The 16,760-nt window shown below is 37.7% G+C and overlaps 1 protein-coding gene across 1 annotated transcript; it reads left to right on the plus strand.

Moving 5' to 3' along the window:
* The first annotated feature begins 206 nt into the window (after window positions 1-206).
* Window positions 207-846, plus strand: LOC141630775 (uncharacterized). Its single transcript, XM_074443531.1, has 2 exons — window positions 207-548; window positions 652-846. The coding sequence occupies exons 1-2, from the start codon at window positions 207-209 to the stop codon at window positions 844-846; spliced, it is 537 nt and encodes a 178-aa protein (XP_074299632.1).
* The last annotated feature ends 15,914 nt before the right edge of the window (window positions 847-16,760 follow it).

Genomic DNA, 16,760 nt, shown 5'->3' on the forward strand with positions numbered 1-16,760 from the left:
CTTTTAGGCATGTTGATCACAATGCTTGATGGTTTTGTGCTTCTGATTTTGTGCTTATTATTATAGCTTGTAATCTTTTCGAATTATTATGATCCGTTATTTGTGATTGAAATAACAAATTTATATTTTTGTTCATCTATATTCTACTGTTTTAACATTTTTGTAATAATGCCTCTTGAAAAATGTGTATACGTAGAACCAGCACAATGACTGAAACAGAAGCAAGTACTGAAAAAATTAGTCCAAGAAGATGGACACTAGAAGAAGATACCTTGTTGGTAAACTTGTTACTATCTTTGCATGTGGACGGTAAATGGAAAGCTGAAGGTGGATTCAAATCTGGTTATCTTGTACATTTGGAGAAGTTAATTTTCGACAAAATGCATGAAGCTGGACTCAAAGCAACCAATATTGATTCAAGGTTAGGTTATCTTAAGAAACGATTTAACGTACTCTTGGAGATTAAGCATAAGGGGAGCGGGTTTGGATGGGATGATGGTTTGAAGATGGTAACGGGTGATCGCAACCTATTAGATGAATGGTGTAAGGTATTGCTTCACTCTTATATCCATTTTTATGCTAAGTTTGTTTTTAATAATTGTACTTTCAATTGCAATCAAATGAATTTTTTTTGTATGGTCTTAAAAAAAGAGCCATAGGGATGCCAAAGGTTTGTACAGAAAGCCGTTTCCATTGTTTGATGCCATGGAAGAAATTTATTCAAAAGATAGGGCGAGGGGTGTTAATAGCAATATGCCTCTTGGTAGAGTTGATCAAGAGACTAATAATGAGATAAGTAACGCTGAAACACAAAGTGTTGTTAAGGTGCCAAATGAAGAATCATGAATCACTAAGCGAACTCTAGATGAGACTTCAAATCGACCAACTAAGAAGAAGGCGCGTAAGAACAAAGAAATTCAAAATATGCAGAAGAGTTTTGAAAAACTTATGGGAACCATGTTAGAAAATAGCAATTCGCAAATAGCTCAGCTAACGACGATGCTTGAAGGTCCTAAAAATTTCAAGACAGGCTTGCGTGAAGAATTAGGGAAGGTTAACGGGATATCAAGGAATAATATTTTGACTTTGTTAATGACGATGACTGAGAGTGATGTTGCTATCTTTCGAGATTTAACGGACGAGGATGAAAGATATGATTTTTTGGGTATGATTTTGGCTAGGGATTAAAGTTGCGTTGGAGGTAATGAATATTTGAATGTTCGACGGTAGAATGAAGCACGGTGACATTTTTTTTAGTTTGTTAATGGTTTTGAATAATGTTGGTGGAAAACATTGTTCTCCGTATGACAATTTGTTGAGAACTTATATTATTATATCTTTTGCTAAAATTAGTTTTTGATTCAAAATGTTACATAGAGTTTTATTTAATTACTCTTATACCAAACATGGGGAATGATTACTCCCGTAATCATCTCCCTTATATGCCAAACCTAAAAATTGAGGTCATTTTCCCCCTGTATTAAACTCCCTAGTAATAATTACACTAGAATATTTACCCCTGGAAATATTACAAGGATTCCAGGCAAGCCTTAAGAGTTGAGAAATCAACATACCAATTTTAATTTCAGATTCCGACCTTGAACTACAATCCCCATCAATCCTATGCTAGTAAATCGCTTATGCGATCCTGGAAATGCACACCATAACTCTCATCACCAATCACTCTCAAATATCAACAAACAGAATAGGCCGATATGTATATTGAAATCGTTAACCCGAACACCAGAAATTTCCTTGCTTGATCAATCGAATTTATCGATTCCGGCCCGAGTTGCCTTAATTAACTCCTCTTTAAATAAAAACCTCTCTGAGCAACCTCATCTTTATTTACAGCATTTTCGGCATTACCAACCTCAAGAACAATCTTCTTATCGTTCCCCATATCTCTTGTATTGAATAGTTACCGTTGTGAAGCATTCTTAGTCACATCCTCATTCATACGTTCCACCCCATCTCCCACGGTCTCTTCAACATCAACCATAACCACTTTCCCCAAATTCTGTTTCCGTGTTCAGATATAACTCTTGCTCGATTGATCGTTTTAATGGAAGGATTTGGTAAGTTGTTTGGTAGGTTATGTAGTAGTTGGTATGGTGGGACGAGAATAAGAGGGCGGCGGCTTGGCAATTGGGATCGGGTTTTATGATTTGGGGCGTGGAACAGTGGAAGGGAAGGCAAAAGATGACGAACTCGATTGGCAGGTTCGTTTGGCGGTTGAACACATGATTGGCTTTGTGAAATTTTATGGTGAAAGAAAAGATAATCTAGTGATGGAGAAGATGAATGATTTAAATAGGGTAGAAATTGGGATTGGTATAAAAATAGGAAAAGAATGGTGTTTTTTTTTTTTTTTTTTTTGACAACAAGCGATGAATAACTTACATTATTTCGAATGTTACAAAGTAAGCTATTCGATTAAATAGCACCAGAGAACTGACTACCAACTCTAGTGCTACCAAGCCCATCCTAACGATAACATACACATTAGCAAAAATTAAAACAGCCACAAGACAGACTAGAGCCTTTAGGGCGTGATGGTGGAAGCAGGATAACAAACCGCTGGCCATGAAACGAGCTTCATACACACGGGAGACCTCCGAATTCCATCGATACATACGAGCCGTAGGGTGACAATACCACGGTATACTTACACTCTTACGAAAAGAGCATAGAAAGACAAAGTGGTAAGCAAGACGGCGAAGTCCGCCACCGATGGAGAAAAACCTCCTACACCTTTGAAATCGTACCCTTTGATCATAGGACCAACAGACCAGGTAATCTGACATGCGATGACCACCACAAACACTACGCCACGGGGACGGGGCATCCATGCCCATAGTCAGATGCAGAATAGCCATAGCCCTAATATGGTTCCGAGACACAACACTACACGCCACCCCAAAAATTAAAGGACAGGACACCGATAACCCAAGGGAGGTTTTTATTAACATAAAGAAAGGAAAAAACCACATCATCATTAAAAAAGAAACAAAGACCAACATCAACTAGTAGCAACAACCACCGCATTCAACATGACTAACAACACAACCAACAACCCGATTCATCCCCTACCAGGCACATCAAAAAAAGGAAGACCCATCATCATGACCTCACACCAACCAAAAAAGAGACGGACTCCACAGACAAAAACTCAGAAAGTCGCACCAAAAGCCAAGCAAAGGCCACCTGTTTCACCTAACGAATCCTCCCAGGACCACCGACAAGCACACACAAACAAAACACCACAACCACAAATGAGACACATGACAAAAGACCGAAAGGTGGGGGAAAATAGGGGGATCACCAATCAGTCCCAAACTGACTCGAAGAGTTATGCTCCTGACAAAAACAACAAAGATTAAGGGCCGATAGGTGGGGGAAATGGGGGGGTCACCAATCGGTCCCTAACCGACCTGGAACACAACAAAACACAGTCCAATAACAACGAACCAAACCTTGACCGAAAGCAAGGACACCAGAAAAACACGACCGAGAACCAAAAACCGGTCAAAAACCAGAAACCGATGAGCCGTAAAACAACCGACAAAAGGCCGGAAAGACACTAGACCTCCCAAGGGTAGGGGAAATGGGGGGATAACCCCTGGGCGATATGAAAAAAGATCGGTGACAGAACGAGGATTCGAAGGGACATGGGCCCCAAGGAGGCAACGACAATCACAAGTGAGCCCAAAAGCTGTCGGAGCAGAAAACGAGTATCGCCAAGAAGCCAATGAATCAAGACAAGTGAGATTAGAATAATGAGTCAAACGGGGGGAGATGTGAAGGATCGCCGGTGAAGAGCCATGGGAAGGACCCAACACCGGCGATCGGGTAGAGGAAGAAGGGGGGGTGAGTGGTCAGTGGAGGCGGCGGCACAAAGAAGAATAGGGATTTTTTGTGTTTCTTCTAGAGAGAAGTAAGTGGAGGCTTTAGAGAGAGATGTAAGCTATGGTGTCAGGCAAAATAATGTAGTAGTAGGATTAAGATAAAGGTAGGAGTAAGAGGTAGTTTGTACGAAAGAAATAAGGAGTAGGAAATGTATAGATAGTCTAGGAATTGAAAACTCATAATTTTATCTCATAAGATAAAATTTAAATAAAGTTAATAAATTGCTATTTAGGTAGGTGTAATATTTGTGAATTTGGGTGAACCATGGATATTTTAGGAAAAATTGGTTACGACATAATATAATGTAATTAATTTGCAAAGTAATTAACATATCAATCAATCTCATAATATAATATCCACTTCATCAAAGTTTATATTTAGCAGCGGAAATACGAACACAATCATACAATCTTGTCTTAACTAGTCAGTCATATAAGGAAAATAAATATTTTTGACGGTTTTAGGTGCCACCGATTAAACAAATTTTTAATCGTAACGTCTCAAAACGTACTCTAGCTAAAGGATTAGTCAAAATATCGAGCCTCATTTTCTCAGTACTACAAATGTAACACCCACGAATTTCCCCTTTTTGACATTTAAAATTTATTAAACCGTTTAATCACTTTATTATATATTATTGAATTATTGAATTTAATTAATTTTATGTCATACACGATTTTTATAAACGTATTATATAAAAGCTCATTTTTTTATATAAAAATACGTATTATTAAATAATATTTTTAAGGCATGATTTATATAATAATATATGTATACGTATTTTTGGTCGGATAATAATAGTGACAGTAATAATAATAATCTTCGTCTTAATTTCCGTCTAACATTAGACCGTCACATTTCATTTTTGTACCTACTTTAATCCGGACCAATCAAAAATCAACAACACATTCACCTACCTATACTCTACCTTTATACTTTATATATGTATATCATTATATATTATTATTATTATATATTATTATCATTTGTGTTATTATGTATTATTATTATTAATTATATTATTGTTGTTGTGGAATGTGGAATGTGGACCGTGTCCCTCTACACCCCACATACCCCATTTCTTCTTCCTCTTTTCCCTGCGGAAAACAACAACAAAAACAGCCACAAAGCAACAGCTACAACAACACCATTTCCGTCTTCTTCAATCCCCATTTTCTCCCTTATTTCTCAACCAAACTCCATTATTTTTGCACCATTAGCTTCCTTGTCCCTCCCTCGTTCTTTTAAGGTAAGAAAGCTTTGATTTTGTTGAATTTTTGAAATGGGCATCTTATGACAAACTCGGTTTTGGTGACCCAAACAACTCGTTTTTCCTCCCTTTTAGTTAAAGATCGCGAATACTGAAGGAAAGCTCGTGCTTTGGACGTTTTCACTCGGGAATTCGAGAACTAAAGGTAACGGTGATAGGTTACTCGACAAATGTTGAAATTCCATCTTGTTGTGTCGTTTTATATGTCTTATTTCTGATAAAGTTTGATTCTTTATTTGTCTCATGTGAATGGTAAATTTTCGTCTTATGTTAGGGCTTGAATTAGATTGTTTTGGGACGGTATTGTCCTCTTATTTGGGCAGTCGGAATAGGGGTGGTCGGCACTGTTGGGTGTCGTTTTGGGGAGCTGTGATAGATGGTCTTTATGCTGAAATTGGGACTGCTATGGTACCCTAGAGTTACGGTTTCATGTACCCACTTCGAGTCTGTTCTTGGTCAGTCGGAATAGAATTCATAGAGCTGTTAAGAGTCGAAGCTTGGACTACCTTGTGCTCTGTTTTCTTTAGCTGTGATAGGGCGTTGATGGTGGTCACGGTGTGATTGAGGTCATTGGGTTCATGTCGAGTGTCGAGCTTGCGGTCGCGTTTTGGTTATTGTTACACGTTTTGTGGATGGTTTTTGGTAGCGGGTTGTGGGTCGAATGGTGGTTGTTTTGGTTGTGTTTGGCCTCTGTTTTGAGATGAGTGGAGTAACGTTATAGACCCGTTTCCATGCTTGCTTAACACTCCTCAACATCGTCTGTTCTGAACTTAAAACCTCCGCCTTAAACTATGCTGCGGGTTGTATGGTTGTTCCCGGCTGTCTGGGCAGCCGCGGGTGGTGTTTGTGAGCGAGTTTTGCAGGCTGTTCTGGGTGAATGGCGGTTGTGTTTGGGGCGGGAAGTGTGGCTAGTGGTAAGGCCGTGTAAGGTTGTTGGTGGGGTCGGGATTTTGGTTGTCCAAATTAATACTTGAGTCGTGGGTATCGTTGTCCTTGGCACAAACTTGGGTTTATTTTAATCATTTGAATTTCCGTCTTGTGTCTTTATAAAACGCAATTCGTTAAATTCGTTCATTTAAATACCTCTCTTTCATGATTTATAATTATAAAACCCCATTACTTAATTATTTAAATTACCGTCTCAAATATGCTCATGTACTCGTCTTCCTATTTAGTAATGTGGCAAATTGGGCTTATTTTATATTATATGTTAGTGGGCCATATAGGTGTGGTATTGCATTTTAATAGGGCTAGTCATGTTTATAAACTGTTTTGGCGTAAATTGGTTTTTTAAAATATGATTAAATAACTGTCTCGTATTTTATATAACGTAATTCGTTAAATATCGTTCATTTATATATTTTCTCACATTAATCATAAATGTGGACTTTATTATTCATTCAAGTCAAAATTTGATGAAATGTCTCATTTACCTATAATATGAATTTTTAATCCGTTCATTCTCATTTATTTATTGTATCTCAAATATGAGTGAAATATTCTACTTGTTTAATTAAATTGAGTCATTTGTAATAATGCTGGTTTTGCTTGTTATAAATGGTCCATTTCCATTTATTTACATTTTTTTATTCAAGTGACAAATATTGAAGGAATGGGTTACCTACTCATGTTTATGAATATAATTTGGAATGAAATGTCTTATTTGGATTATCATCGGCTCATTACATTAGCAGTCTCATTCCAAGTTGATTCGTATCGCTTGGTTGAGTCGTATTCTTATGATATATCTTTACGCCTTACTTGTGCCGTTCTGCCAAGTGTTGGGTTGCGCTGCTCTCGTGCCGTTCTGCTGGGAGTTGGTTGATTTACGTTTTTCCCCGCCTCGTTCGGACTGTTCTGCCGATTGCGGGTTAGCCCATATCGTATTCTGGTGATAATGCCTTCATGCTATACCGTATTGCTTGACATATCTTTACGCCTCTTTGATCGTTTCGCCGATTGGGGTTTAGCTCATATTTTCCGTCTCTTTCGGACTGTTCTGCCGATTGTGGGTTCTCGACTTTCAATCTGTCGATCGAGTCTTGGATGCAGACTGTTCTGCCGCATGTCGAATCGGGGACCGTTCTACCCCGAGAGTCTGGCCAGATTTAGACTAGGACTGAGTCTTGGGAGTACCATTGTCGTTCTACCAGGGGAATTATATATTTATATATGAGTAGTAAAGGTCTTGCTTGGTTATAGATATTGGTATTTGTCTGTCAAGGTAAGAGTTATGCCTTGTGTTGTTTGTCTTGGTCCTATCGGATACTAAGGGTGAGCTATAAGCCCTCTAGTTGCGATATCATCGTCGGGATTGATGATCCCATCCGTTCTTATGGTGAGATGCAAGCAATAAGTATGAATGTGACATTAGTAGCCACGTCCCGTACAATGTTTGCTGAGTGGTTTTCCAAATAATGGCTACAATTTCTATTCTTGTAAATTGCACTGGTTGATCCCTTACTTAACTGCTTCACATGATTCGGAGTCTAATCTCACATCTATGTTGAATTTCCTTGAAATGCGTGCCCTTGTATAAATGACCGTATCCTTGTCTTTCATATTATTTAGTTGTCTCATATTAATAGCTGAATCTTTATTATGCTAATATTGGTCCATCTTGTTCCATCTCATTTAACTGCCATGTTTACATATAAACTTGATATTCTTATCTTTTGTAAGTATCTGATATGACTTACTTGTTTTAGTTCTTTGTTATGTTCGTTTCGACATTTTGTGGCTGGGAGAACCTTGAGTTACTCCCCACTGACTGTGGCGTTCATGTTTACATGAATGACAGGTATTAGTTGGTGCATCTATGGGGCGAAGACATGTGTGAGCTAGCGAGCACTTTGGCCTAGTAGTTGGTTTATTAGGATTGCTTAGATTTACCTTTTATTGTATTGTCATTCGACGGATATATTTTCCCTCACCTTGACTATCACGTTTGTATAATTTAAACTTTATTTCCGCATTCTTTATTTATGTTTTAGATTTTAATGAGCCCGCGCTTTAAATTTTAAAAGTTTCAAAAATTCCCTGTTTTTCCGCTTGAATTTATAACTTATATTTTCCGCGTTATCGCGGGGTGTCACAGTTGGTATCAGAGCCTATGTTGCTCCCGACGCACACACGTGTACCCCAAATTTAAATTGAACTTGACTTTGAATAATGAGTGAGGGATGGGTAGACTTAAGGACCTAAGCTGGTAGTCTGTAGTGTGTTTGCTCTTTTTTAGGTTCTAACATGTTTGTTGATTGTCATTTAATAATTGTTGTACCCTTGGATCAATGACCGTGAGCTTACCTATGTGGAGATCAAGACTTGGTGCCTAGTGCCGAAAACTGAAGATTTGTTCAACCTTTGAAGAATGCTTTCCCTTCCTCAAAGATATTTCTCATTCTTTGTGTACCTTGCCTTATTGTTTACTTCTTGATGCTTAATACTTCTTCTAAACTCCCTTTTCTTTTTCCTTGGAAGTTACTCTTGTACCTCCCAACTTGTACTTTGTTCCTTACTAATCCTCCCTTGACGCCTTTTTGAGGGTTCTCTTTCTTTTGTGAAATGTTAGTTTTGGTTGGATAATTTGGCTTGGTTGAGTTTGTTTGTGGTTGACTCATAACCCTGGTTTTGATAAGTTGTGATGTTCGAAAGACTTAGTTCGTATGGTGAGACATACTTGGTGATTCTTATACCTAGCCCATTGGTAAAGTGAGTATAATTGATCGGTGGAATTCTGGGTGTTGAGCGTGAGTTGCCTATGATACTAAGACTATAGAACTTGGCCTTGTTGTTTATACTTGGAATTTGAGGATTTGGTAACTTGAGTTTTTTTGCTTGGGTTTTGACATGGAGTAGAGTTTATGATGAGAGCTTGGAAGGAAACACCTCTAGGACGTTGTTGGCCATTAGTGATGAAAGTGTTACTTGGAAATTTGAGCTGAGCTTGAGGTTTGCATAGTCGGTATACTTTTGTGAGTGTTGTGATGATTACATAAGAACCCTGTTAGGCGAGAGTTGTTGTTAGTTTTGGAATCTCATTTGGGTATTCACTTTGCGGCAATGAGGATTAGTAGTCAGAGTTCTTTGGGATGTAATTATAAGTTAGGATCGATAGATGTTGAGCTGAGATGAGTTAGATGTTTTGGGCGGTTGTCTCGTAACTTGGAGAATGTCATCATCTATGCTTTAAGTTTCGAGAGTATAACCAAATCTCCTTGGGATGATAGAATATGCAAAAGAACTTTTGGATTTGGATTTTTGATTGGGGATTTTACCATTTTGAGAAATCCATGGTTGACACTAATTGGACATGAATATAGCTTTGTTGGAAACCTTGACCTTGACGTTGTGGGGGTTATTTCTGGATGTTTGAGGATTTGGAGTGATGAGATCACACTTATTGTGGAGTACCTTGTTTCTTGGAATAGAATGGAATAAAGTAACGTAAGTGATTTGAGGAAATCCTTGGGAGTGTTGTGGTTATGAGTTTTGTTACTAGGAAGTTTTCGGAATCGTTTAGGATGATGTTGTCGTTTGAGGTTTGAGTACTTGGCGTCTCCTGGTTGTCTAGTTCCCTTCTTCTTTGATCATAAGCATTACCGTTCATACCTCTTTTCCTTGTTTCATCATACTCCTCTTTTAAGTTTGATGCTAGTAACCTATAAAGCTCTATCTTTGAAATCCTTGTTGATTTGACTTCGAATCTTGCACTACGAAATTCATCATAGCTCTTTTGATTAGTTAGGATTGAATCCTCTTGGCATACTTGTATCTATGATGTCTAAGTCACTTTTCATTTCGTACAACTTCTAAACTTTCCAGCTAGCAATTTTGATTCGTCTTTAAAAGTTGATATTACTTTTGAAAAACCTTACCTATTTTAAAGATTTGAAGATGAAAATTTGATTTAATTCCATATTTGTTCCTTGAGTATAGACTTATTTATCAGGATTTTAATTGCTAAACCCGAGATTTCTTAAAATTTTAACCAATTTCTGTTAAACTTTGATCTATTTATGATTTCTTTGTCAAAGTATAATGTTATATTTTCAGGAATTTGATTCCCTTTTTAGTTTAAAGGAGAAATCTTTATCTCTATCTTGACTTTTGCAAAAGAAAATTAGAGTAGATCATCTTTTTCTTTTGTTTTCGACGTTGATCGGATGTTAGAACTCGTTATTGGAGACGTTTGATAACTTGTTCTACGCTTGTCGGCGAATTGATTTTGTATTAAATTTGTCTTCGACTTGGAAAGTTAGCGTTCTTGTGTGCACGACAAGAGCAATTTCGTTCCATGAATGAGACTTATACTTTTGAAAACTCTTCGTTATTGTTTTTGAAAGTATTTTGATTTTTGATTTATACAACGATTTACCTTTCTTCCGGTTTCTGTCGGAAAATTTCATTTGAAACTTTTGAAAGAATTTTAATTCTTATGGTAAGTAACCTTTTAATGTTTTGGTTACTTGTTTTAAAAGTCCAGTTTTATTTTTATAACCTTTCATTTCTACTTTCAAGTTTCGAGGACGAAACTTTTTAAAAGATGGGGTGATTGTAACACCCGCGAATTTCCCCTTTTTGATATTTAAAATTTATTAAACCGTTTAATCACTTTATTATATATTTTTGAATTATTCAATTTAATTAATTTTATGTCAAACACGATTTTTATAAACGTATTATATAAAAGCTCATTTTTTTAATATAAAAATACGTATTATTAAATTATATTTTTAAGGCATGATTTATATAATAATATATGTATACGTATTTTTGGTCGGATAATAATAGTGACAGTAATAATAATAATCTTCGTCTTAATTTCCGTCTAACATTAGACCGTCACATTTCATTTTTGTACCTACTTTAATCCGGACCAATCAAAAACCAACAACACATTCACCTACCTATACTCTACCTTTATACTTTATATATGTATATCATTATATATTATTATTACTATATATTATTATCATATGTATTATTATGTATTATTATTATTAATTATATTATTGTTGTTGTGGAATGTGGACCATGTCCCTCTACACCCCACATACCCCATTTCTTCTTCCTCTTTTCCCTGCGGAAAACAACAACAACAGTAGCCACAAAGCAACAGCTACAACACCACCATTTCCGTCTTCTTCAATCCCCATTTTCTCCCTTATTTCTCAACCAAACTCCATTATTTTTGCACCATTAGCTTCCTCGTCCCTCCCTCGTTCTTTTAAGGTAAGAAAGCTTTGATTTTGTTTTAATTTTTGAAATGGGCATCTTATGACAAACTCGGTTTTGGTGACCCAAACAACTCCTTTTTCCTCCCTTTTAGTTGAAGATCGCGAATACTGAAGGAAAGCTCGTACTTTGGACGTTTTCACTCGGGAATTCGAGAACTAATGGTAACGGTGATAGGTTACTCGACAAATGTCGAAATTCCGTCGTGTTATGTCGTTTTATATGTCTTATTTCTAACAAAGTTTGATTCTTTATTTGTCTCATGTGAATGGTAAATTTTCGTCTTATGTTAGGGCCTGAAGTAGATTGTTTTGGGACGGTATTGTCCTCTGATTTGGGCAGTCGGAATAGGGGTGGTCGGCACTGTTGGATGTCGTTTTGGGGAGCTGTGATAGACAGTCTTTATGCTGAAATTGGGACTGTTATGGTACCCTAGAGTTACGGTTTCATGTACCCACTTCGAGTCTGTTCTTGGTCAGTCGGAATAGAATTCATAGAGCTGTTAAGAGTCGAAGCTTGGACTACCTTGTGCTCTGTTTTCTTTAGCTGTGATAGGGCGTTGATGGTGGTCACGGTGTGATTGAGGTCATTAGGTTCATGTCGAGTGTCGAGCTTGCGGTCTCGTTTTGGTTATTGTTACACGTTTTGTGGATGGTTTTTGGTAGCGGGTTGTGGGTCGAATGGTGGTTGTTTTGGTTGTGTTTGGCCTCTGTTTTGGGATGAGTGGAGTAACGTTTTAGACCCGTTTCCATGCTTTCTTAACACTCCTCAACATCGTCTGTTCTGAACTTAAAACCTCCGCCTTAAACTATGCTGCGGGTTGTGTGGTTGTTCCCGGCTGTCTGGGCAGCCGCGGGTGGTGTTTGTGGGCGAGTTTTGCAGGCTGTTATGGGTGAATGGCGGTTGTGTTTGGGGCGGGAAGTGTGGCTAGTGGTAAGGCTGTGTAAGGTTGTTGGTGGGGTCAGGATTTTGGTTGTCCAAATTACTACTTGAGTCGTGGGTATCGTTGTCCTTGGCACAAACTTGGGTTTATTTAAATCATTTGAATTTCCGTCTCGTGTCTTTATAAAACGCAATTCGTTAAATTCGTTCATTTAAATACCTCCCTTTCATGATTTATACTTATAAAACCCCATTACGTAATTATTTAAATTACCGTCTCAAATATGCTCATGTACTTGTCTTGCTATTTAGTAATGTGGCAAATTGGGCTTATTTTATATTATATGTTAGTGGGCCATATAGGTGTAGTATTGCATTTTAATAGGGCTAGTCATGTTTATAAATTGTTTTGGCGTAAATTGGTTTATTTAAAATATGATTAAATAACCGTCTCGTATTTTATATAACGTAATTCGTTAAATATCGTTCATTTATATCTTTTTTCACATTAATCATAAATGTGGAATTTATTATTCATTCAAGTCAAAATTTGATGAAATGTCTCATTTGGCTATAATATGAATTTTTAATTCGTTCATTCTCATTTATTTATTGTATTTCACATATGAGTGAAATATTCTACTTGTTTAATTAAATTGAGTCATTTGTAATTGTTGTGCGGAAGCGTGAATACCTCGTGTTGGGCCTCTGCTGCATCGGTGTCCACTGTCCATAATAGTACGATATTGTCCACTTTGGGCCAAGCCCTCACGGATTTACTCTTGGGCTCCTTCCCAAAAGGCCTCGTACTATTATATTTAGTAGATACTTATAAAGATGATCTTCCATCTTTATTCTACCGATATGGGACAAGGGTTTGCACCCTAACAATCCTCCCCTCAAACCAAGGACCATCATCTCTGACTCGGACCTTGACTTCCATGGAGGATTCTCCCACTCTACAGCCCCAACTTCTAGACACCCGAAACATCACAAGTCTTGATAACCTCCCCTTAGCCGACACCCCATGCTACCACGAGCCATATCTTGCACCATATGTCACCGCCTAGTCAAGTGAGTGCCCCCACATGCTCCTGAGCCTCCATGTCCATGTGCCCTTCTTTAGGGAATTTGCTACACATGCATATCGAACATCCTCTGCATCCAATATACCCTGGACCGGGTCCGTCACTTCAGAAGTCCTAAAACACAAACGGTCTCTGGCATCCAACCTGGAAAGGACCCACCAGACCTGTGGCACCCAATCTGATAAGGGTCCACCTGATCAACAGTTCTAGTACACAAATGGTCTTATTCCCACCAGACCTATGACGCCTTCCATCCATTTAGCCCTGGACCGGGCTTGCTCAAGGACTCATCCCGAGCTAGGAGTTTCATGCCTTACAGTGTACAACTTCAAGTCTTGGACCTACTGATGCATCCTCGTGTCTTGCCCAAGTCGAACCTTGGGCTCTGATACCACTTGTTGTGCGGAAGCGTGACTACCTCGTGTTGGGCCTCTGCTGCATCGGTGTCCACTGTCCATAATAGTACGATATTGTCCGCTTTGGGCCAAGCCCTCACAGATTTGCTCTTGGGCTCCTTCCCAAAAGGCCTCGTACTGCTATATTTAGTAGATACTTATAAAGATGATCTTCTATCTTTATTCTACCGATATGGGACAAGGGTTTGCACCCTAACAGTAATAATGCTGGTTTTGCTTGTTATAAATGGTCCGTTTCCATTTATTTACATTTTTTTAATTCAAGTGACAAATATTTAAGGAATGGGTTACCTACTCATGTTTATGAATATAATTTGGCATGAAATGTCTTATTTGGATTATCATCGGCTCATTACATTAGTAGTCTCATTCCAAGTTGATTCATATCGCTTGTTTGAGTCGTATTCTTATGATATATCTTTACGCCTTACTTGTGCCATTATGCCAAGTGTTGGGTTCTTGTTGCTCGTGCCGTTCTCACGGAGTTGGTTGATTTACGTTTTCCTCGCCTCTTTGGTTCGTTTCGCGATTGCGGGTTAGCCCATATCGTATTCTGGTGATAATGCCTTTATGTTATACCGTATTGCTTGACATATCTTTACGCCTCTTTCGGACTGTTCTGCCGATTGTGGGTTTAGCTCATATTTTCCGCCTCTTTCGGACTGTTCTGCCGATTGTGGGTTCTCGACTTCCGTTCTGTCGATCGAGTCTTGGATGCGGACTGTTCTGCCGCATGTCGAATCGGGGACCGTTCTGCCCCGAGAGGTTGGCCAGATTTAGACTAGGACTGAGTCTTGGGAGTACCAATGTCGTCCTACCAGGGGAATTATATATTTATATATGAGTAGTAAAGGTCTTGCTTGGTTATAGATATTGGTATTTGTCTTTCAAGGTAAGAGTTATGCCTTGTGTTGTTTGTCTTGGTCCTATCGGATACTAGGGGTGAGCTATAAGCCCTCTAGTTACGATATCATCGTCGGGATTGATGATCCCATCCGTTCTTATGGTGAGATGCAAGCCATAAGTATGAATGTGACATTAGTAGCCACGTCCCGTACAATGTTTGCTGAGTGGTTTTCCAAATAATGGCTACAATTTCTATTCTTGTAAATTGCACTGGTTGATCCCTTACTTAACTGCTTCACATGATTCGGAGTCTAATCTCACATCTATGTTGAATTTCCTTGAAATGTGTGCCCTTGTATAAATGACCGTATCCTTGTCTTTCATATTATTTAGTTGTCTCATATTAATAGCTGAATCTTTATTATGCTAATGTTGGTCCATCTTGTTCCATCTCATTTAACTGCCATGTTTACATATAAACTTGATATTCTTATCTTTTGTAAGTATCTGATATGACTTACTTGTTTTAGTTCTTTGTTATGTTCGTTTCGACATTTTGTGGCTGGGAGAACCTTGAGTTACTCCCCACTGACTGTGGCGTTCATGTTTACATGAATGACAGGTATTAATTGGTGCATCTATGGGGCGAAGACATGTGTGAGCTAGCGAGCACTTTAGCCTAGTAGTTGGTTTATTAGGATTGCTTAGATTTACCTTTTATTGTATTGTCATTCAAGGGATATATTTTCCCTCACCTTGACTATCATGTTTATATAATTTAAACTTTATTTCCGCATTCTTTATTTATGTTTTGGATTTTAATGAACCCGCACTTTAAATTTTAAAAGTTTCAAAAATTCCCTGTTTTTCCGCTTGAATTTATAACTTATATTTTCCGCGTTATCGCGGGGTGTCACAACAAAACTCAAGTTTCATATATATTCCCTTTTTCAACATGGTCTCGTAATAAATTAATGTCTGATTTCATGTTTTGACAACGGGTATGGTTCAAAGTATTTTATAGAAAATTGAAAGAATCGTCAATGTTCTTGGTCGTTACACGCAAAAACAAAAATTAAATTTTTATAGTGAGAGCACATACCAAGACATCGTGAGAATCGTAGTTAATTTCCATAATTTGATTCATATGTTGCAACAATGATAGTTCGATTTTGGGGTTATAGTGGAGTCTTCCATAACTTCAGATTCTAGTTTTTTTTTTTATTGCGGTGAGATTATAGTTCATATACTATAATTCACCACTCTTCCCCTTTTTATCATCAGAAGTAACCCTACCTCCATCAAAAGGATCTAGTGAAAGAAACTAGCTAATATCACTTATTATATGTCTAGAGCAACCATTGTCGGGGTAACACTGATTGCCTTGTTTCACCATAACCTGCAAGAAAATAAGATTCAATTTTTTGGTACCCAAGCAAGTTGGGTCCTTTGACGTTAGTCACCCTAAAAATCTTATTTTTTTCTAATCCAAACACGTCTCACAATTTTTCTTTTGACGGGTGAATTAGATCAACTAGTATTGGTGTATCTAGATCTCGCTTGGTTAACACAAGATCGGGTAGGATAGTTTGATTTAGCATTGGAAGTAGTAGCATGAGTTTTCCTTTGATAATCAAGGTTTATTGGTTTTTTAAATCCACCGTCACAATTCCATCTAAACTCATTATTTCTAGTTTCTTCATGCTCCTTCTCTTCTAACAAGTCCTCTTCATTAACACCCGATTCTCTGACAAATTTAATCCCTTCATTTAGATCAATTTTACGCTTGACACATGAATTTAGGATATGGCCGGTTTTACCGCAGTAAGTCCGTTTCCTAAAATCACGATCATAAGGGCTAGACTTGCATTTTTTATGGTGTCTACGACTATAGCACTCATGTCCTAATCCCATTTTCATATTATTATCTGATTGCTGAGACAAGAAATTAAGAACTTTAGTGCTACCTTCCCATTTGTCATAAACCATTCTAGCATGTCTAAGTAAATCTTTTAACGACTCTCTCTCTCTTTTTGACACTCTTTATGGTCAGATCCTAACTCTCTAGGAACATTAGTTTTTAATAAATTCTCGTGAAAGTCAAGAAATCTT

This window comes from Silene latifolia, chromosome Y (genome assembly GCF_048544455.1).
Source record: "Silene latifolia isolate original U9 population chromosome Y, ASM4854445v1, whole genome shotgun sequence".
NCBI classification, from domain to species: domain Eukaryota; kingdom Viridiplantae; phylum Streptophyta; class Magnoliopsida; order Caryophyllales; family Caryophyllaceae; genus Silene; species Silene latifolia.